This window comes from Hyposmocoma kahamanoa, unplaced genomic scaffold (assembly GCF_003589595.1).
Source record: "Hyposmocoma kahamanoa isolate Upper Pololo Valley unplaced genomic scaffold, ASM358959v1 81, whole genome shotgun sequence".
Lineage (NCBI taxonomy): Eukaryota > Metazoa > Arthropoda > Insecta > Lepidoptera > Cosmopterigidae > Hyposmocoma > Hyposmocoma kahamanoa.
The window spans coordinates 2,703,123-2,710,069 of NW_020654080.1; the positions used below are offsets into that span (position 1 = coordinate 2,703,123).

The window sequence follows — 6,947 nt, forward strand, 5'->3', positions numbered from 1 at the left end:
TGCGGACGTGCCCCGAACGCTATAACTTAGACCTTTACAAGGCAAAAGTGAATAGACATTATTTAGGTGTGCTAGATCGTCGGCCTCATCATCACTTTCTGTCAGACGAGATGGAGGACAGATGTGCACTTATTTTTGTTTAAAAAAATATCGTACTAGTTACAACTTATTTGCCTAATTAATACACATGACAGTGCAAAATAACCTAGTTAAATTACATAACTTTTCTTGTAAATACTCTCATAGCAAAGTAATTAATTGCTAGTTGCACTGTGAAAATATATAACCACAAAACATTCTAAGTAAATCATTTATTAAAGTTTTGAAGTAAAATCTCCAAATTTACTTTCACATTGAATAATCAAGTTTCTACCTTATTCATGATCAAACGATTCTGTTTTCTAACATCACAAAACAGACGACAAATTATCTTATGCTTTTTATAACAGCAAATTAAAACATCGTTATTTTTCAATAATAAAATTACGATCACATTATATTGTGCAGCTCCATTATTTCCCAGTCTTTAAAACTTAAAACTTTCTATTTCAATAATCTATTTCGGTAAATAATATTAAATACATTAATATTAATAACTGGGCCCGGAGAAATATTTGTATGGCATACATTTATTTTTCTCGTGAGTTTGGGTGTTATTGTGGTTGTCTATGTATACGTGTCCTTAGCACCCGCGATACATGGTTTCCCTAGTGCGGGGTTAAGAATATTTGCGTTATCTAAATATGGAAGTAAATTAAATTATCTATATACTTCCATTTATTAACATGAACTTCGACATAGTCGTATTAATCTAATTAGTTATGCCTCTTTCGTACATAGGTGTCTTCCATTTTGTACTCTATCTATATCCCAGATAAGGTTTAATACACTTGTATTATTACTATGGCTTTGATGGAGATTCTTGAGGTTCACCCTTATTTAATTGGAAAGACGCTTGGTCCCAGTGCAACTATCATGGCCCACAAAACACATGTACTGATGAGTGAGCTACCAACATTGTACATAATCTGAAACAAATACTACATATTTTTTAACAAAACCTATGTATCTGTGAACAAAAAAGTAACAATATTATTAAAATTCCATTCTCGGTTGAGAATAGGTTCACCAATTTATAAAGCAACATCTCTTATCACATCTGCGTAGCATGGCTACGCATCATAGTCGCGACAAGCGCTATAAAATTTAAATAAGCGCGAGCTATTGGCTATCTAAATTAGATCTGATTGAGACAGCCAATAGCGCGCGCTCATTCTAATTTTATCACGCGCTTCGCGACTATCATGCGTAGCCGTGTCACGGAGGTTCGTAGCTGTAAAGGTACCTGGTTGAGTGAAGAAAATATTTTCATAGATTTCTCATAGATAGCGCTACAGTTAAAAAGTCGTGAAAACCATAAACAAAGATCTGTAACAAACGCATAGAAAAATCCGCAAGGTCTGTTGACACAATCTTCTTAACACCTTATAATTTCTTTATTTCTACTCAAACTTATTCTCTGCATTTATCAAACGCTGCTAAATGTTCATCTTGACAGATGCGCGTAAATAGATACTTCAGGTGATGAAATAGTGGCAGCTTTGCATGGCACTGCAACTGTTATGGATAGGCATAATGGCTTACCACCAGGCGCACGTATTGTTTGTCTAATCACTCGTTAAAAACCATGACTAAGAACCATTTCGATGAAATTAGCCATCAAATTAAAAAAAAACCGTTTAAGGCAGTTTAAGAACTACGATGCCATATACAGACATGCTTATTTTTGAGTTTTCGAAGTTATGCTAATATGGTGAACCTTATAATTGTTAATACAAAGATCGAAAACAGAAAAAATCCTTCGGCTTTACAGGACTCTATCAGGCTCTCACAGGACACTTATTTTTGAGTTTCCGAAGATATGATAAAATGGTGAACTGAAAGTGAAATTAATACAAAGATCGAATAAAGAAAAATTTATTCGATCCTATAGGACTCGAACCTGCATCTGTGGCATGCCAGTGTGACCGCTCTACCAACAGAGCTACAGACCGAGTCAGCCGGTCTTACGAATTTCTCTACGTGTTTGTTACAGATTTTTGTATTGGGTTCAAACGATTTTTTTTTTGCAGTCAGTGCCACCTGTGAGAAACGAAATTTCAATTATGTATGGATAGTGTCAATTTTAAAATTAAAATTGTTCACATTTGTGCCTTTAGCAGATTTTAATGGTATTTTTATGGTAACCATAGTATTTCTGCAAATTAAGAAGCTACATGCTCAATGCCATAAAGTGGCAAAATTACAAAAGGTTAAAAGTTGCAACGTAAGTTGTAAAGTATTTCAGAAAGATACTCAAATTAAAGTATATGGTATAACATTAACCTTACCAGGTATTGAAGCGGCACTTTACCAATTGTTTTACTGAAATAAGCTGGAGTGTTCAAAAACGGAGCCATATATCCAAATGTGCAAGACAAACCAGCTGCCAGTGCCGACAAATGAGGATAATCTGTTTGCTACAATATAAAACATAATTTAAAAAACACAAGCGTTATTGTGGCGCCACTGTGACGCTACTACTGATGTCATACAAAAATTTAAAAGCTCAATTGCATTTAGAGATGTGGAAAAGCGTTACATTTCTATTACAGTTACAAAAAAAAAACAGTGACAAATCACCGTAATTTTCACTTCACGCCTGTCATTTACATCACGACGTACGGTTTTGGCAAGCGGCTACTTTCCAATAATCGTTACAAATAGAATAATTTAAGTTATTAGTTATTAGTCACTTTGAAGTAACATTTAATACGTTAATAAGACGAAAAGTTTATTATTTTGGATCAACTTTGTACAATTATCTTATTTACACTATTTTTTGTATTTTCAATATTTACACGGTATTTACACTCATTATTTCTTGGTTTTTAATTAGAATTTAAAAATAAATGCGAACTACAACGAATAACGCAGTCGCTAGTCTCTACAGAACGGAAATTTGTTTGTAAAATACGTTGTAAAATACCTTGACGAGTGACGGAGACAGTTAATGGAACGGAGGTACAACTTAAATGATTTTAGAACGAAGCTCAAAGGAGCTTCAATGATTCACAATGATCAGCCGTCATTTACCTTCGTAAATGACGGATGAATTTTGTGACGTGACGTACACGCCATGTTTTCAGTCACCATTACGCTAAAGCCGGGTGGGTACTCAATAGCGAACTGTAACGATAACATGCAGATACAGTAACGAGGTTCTAGTGTGTACGCTTGAAACAGTCTTCAATTAGACGGATCATTGCGAACCGTACGCGTACCGCTCGCGAACCACGTACACACTATGATTTTTGGTTACATAATATGCAACGGTTACAGTTACAGCTCGCTAGAGAGTACCCGGCTTAAGAACTCACGGGCCGATTTTCATCCTCGCCCATCGTGGTTGCGGGACCGTGGCTTCCGTAGAATTAACATATATACGTGGCGCGCACTATAAGTTTCCGGAACTGGCTACTTACATAAACAATATTTAAAAAGTAATTACAACATTTGAAAATGGATCTCTTTGGCTGTAGAATACAGTTGGTTTCGTCTGAATGTAACTTGCTTTTACATTGTGGACTTATTTTAGAAATTGGTTGTCTACATCACCATGGATTTAACTCGTGACAATAAGATAAAGATAATAACACATTTCAAGACACCTTTTACGCCCCTGGCGAGGACGGTTAATCGCGGTAGCCACAGGGTCCGCGGTGTACTAGTAGAACCGTCCGGGTTGCGGTCACCGTGTTTGGCGTTCGATGCGCCCGACGGTCTCTAGCGATCGTAAATAACCGCGCGACTGATCGCAATCATCTCCCGCCAAGTTTGCGAGATGTTCCGCAACCGCGGCGGCTACGTGACCGCACAAACCTGCGGTGTCGTGAGTATAAAAATTAAACGGAGTCCCGCAGTCGTGGCGGGCGCGGATGGAAACCGCTCCGTGAGCCTTAGAGGCCTTAGAGTGAATTAAAAATTACTGAAGTGCTACAGCTCTTCAAGCGTCTACTTTGGAAGCGCCCTATAAAAAACTTGTTACACTGTAAATATTTTTGATTAGATAATTTTGTTCAGATAATTAGACGGCAACTTAACATACAGCATGACTTTCTTACCTCAACTATGACTGAGGGAAGATATATGATGGCGGCACCAATGCTGCTCATCACATTGCAAAATATTACTCCGAATATACATATGACGAACGTCGATCCGACGAAAGACATGTCTTTAAAAAATCTGAACCAATTTCTCGCAGACTCAAGCATATCTCTATGATATACTATTACTCTTACAAGGATAACGCCTGCACCTAAAAACATTACAGACTAAATAAAAAATGATTCGATAGATTCAGCAACAGTAGAGCTACTTGTGAAAGAGTACACCCAAGGAAGTACTGCAATGTCACCTATTTCTGCATTTTAGGTTTTGAAGGGTAAGGCTGGTTTCACAGCTGTGCGTATGATCCATACGGACTCTCCGCCTGCGGGCCATCCGCATGCGTAGAATCCCCAGTGCTCTGAGTATTTAATTTAGTGCGGACATTGACGGAAGACAGTCGCCTTTTGAGCAGAGTTCACGCGGAGCGTGTTCCATAAGGAGCATCCGCGTCACTGTAAAACGATGTTCTAACGTCACACGTGTTACTCCGCTCCGATGAAACCAGCTCATGGGTGCTTGTAAAATTACAGGCACGTGGGACTTTTCAACTTACGAGTGTGTCTCAGGGTGACGGACGCAGCGATAGTGCGTCTCAGATCTTAATTATTAAAAGTTTTGGGCGGCACTGGAACTGTTATGGACAGGCGTGTCGCTTACAACTTGTTCGTTCCGTCACTTGTTATCATAAAATAATGTAATTTATAAGCTTATTTAATTCTAAAACATTCGGAACGCGGACCACAGAAAATGTCAAAGTATTATTTAGTCTAATATGCAAAATTCAATTTTATTAAAAGTCACCCGGCTTCATGACTAACCCATAAGTAATATGTAAGAATATGGTGTATTCTTGTTGATAAACTTCCATTCAAGTACCGAAGATTGCGGTTTTGGAGGCGGCAATTCGTCTTCCTCTGCAATCAAAAGTACCTACGCTTAAATTTTTCGACTATTAATAAAAATTTCGACCACTGTGGTATCTTCAGAGAAATAACGTGTCATGGTTTCAACAGAATGATGTTTTGGCTATAATATATATGTACATATTATAACAAGCAGTGATCGGAATTCAGGGAGTTAATCTACCTATAGGCAAGCCAACGTAGCATCCTCTTTTTGAAAGCTATGAACAGCGACAGAACGTCACTTAATAATAATTGTCCAAATAGGAAACGATTAATTATATAATTTATATCCTTTGCAAAGACTAACAATGTTTTCATGTATTTGACGGAAATAACACCTAATTAGATTTTATATCGGCTTTAAACTTGTGATAGTTTGTATTTATAATACATCATGCCAACGGTTACGTTCTAGGAGTTTTATTTCTTAAGCCTAATGATGTCCCGCAAGCAACAGGGTAGTACTATTATGTGATAGAAATCAAGTATAGTCGAGCAACGATAGCAGTCACTTTTTGACAGCTGTGAACGACGACAGAACTTAACTTAATATTAATAGTCTAAATAGGAAACGAATAATTATATAATTTATCGCCACTGTGAACACTAACTTGTTTATTTCGGTTAAATATTCATCTTAATATAACACACAATAACACATAATTTAATAGGTATCTGCATTAAAGTTGTGATGATTTGTATAAAAGATATGTCATTTAACCGCTTAAAACAAAAAAAAAATAAAAAACTTAAGAAAAAAACATAGAACATAACCGCTTATGTTAATCGACGTCGCTAGCGCGTTTCGCTTGGACACTCATATATTATGGGCCAAAACCATTGACTTACAAATAAATGGACGACGGGTCTAATACAAAAACCACGAAAAAAATGTCCCAAGTCAACCTATTCGAAATTTAAATTGTTATGTCATCGCAGTATCGCGCTGTCCGTAGAACAAATGAAGACTAAAGCGGAGTGTCGCGCTCTGTATACGATTTTAGCGCCTTACAAGTGCGGACACTTTTTAGCGCGGACCCGACGTCCATATTATTGTAAGTCAATGGCCAAAACACAATAATTAGTAATTTTGCAATTTATTTTTGTAAGATATTGTTTGTAATACTATTGACTGCTAAAATTTTATTAATAAAATATTAGTAAACAGCGTTTTAAAAGATAAACACTGAAATAAGTAAAATGACACGTCCGCTTCCGACAACAGCTTTAGGCAATTAAGGCATACGTTATTCTTTAGTTTATTTAAATTAACTCCTTCAGTTCCGTGCACTGCTATGATAAGAACACTAGTGTGGTAACTTCATACGTTTGTATCAGCGTGGCTTGTATGTGTGCGCGCCCGCCGCGTGCCGTGTACGAACGCACACATTCGCACCATCTCGCGATGCATTCGCGTTGCGTAGCATTGATCGTCTCACGTGCCTTTCATTATTATGCGAATGTGTGCGTCACGTCACGGGGGGCGTTCACACTTACAAGCCGCGCTGTTTCTTTGTATGAAGTTACCATACCATGTTATACTATGGCTCTGGATTTTGGGTAAAACGTTTCGTGGAGTTTGTTTATAACCAATTTCGATTACAAATTATATTTAGTCTTACTATTTGCTTTTATGTACTTGTAGAATGAGAAACTGCTCGGCATTATTTGGAGAATTACTGAAAATAGAGCAAATATGCAAATATCTCCAACCCTGCAAAAAAAAGCAATTATTATTTATATTGCAAATGTTTACACATAGAATATAATTTTGTTACAGTATAAATAATACAAGTAGTGCAACTCCTGCCTGTTTGCCTACACTTCGCT

At 36.9% G+C, this 6,947-nt stretch overlaps 1 protein-coding gene across 2 annotated transcripts; it reads right to left on the minus strand.

The window, feature by feature from the left end:
- Positions 1–336: 336 nt before the first annotated feature.
- On the minus strand, positions 337–6,853 carry LOC113234179. 2 transcript variants are annotated; one of them, XM_026469463.1, is made up of 5 exons: positions 6,740–6,853; positions 5,031–5,126; positions 4,164–4,360; positions 2,391–2,519; positions 337–1,040 (listed from the first exon to the last, which is right to left on the minus strand). In XM_026469463.1, the coding sequence occupies exons 1-5, from the start codon at positions 6,780–6,782 to the stop codon at positions 936–938; spliced, it is 570 nt and encodes a 189-aa protein (XP_026325248.1). In that variant the 5' UTR covers positions 6,783–6,853; the 3' UTR covers positions 337–935. The 2 variants fall into 2 exon arrangements, with proteins under 2 accessions (XP_026325248.1, XP_026325249.1); XM_026469464.1 differs by having other exon boundaries at positions 622–1,028.
- Positions 6,854–6,947: the final 94 nt, after the last annotated feature.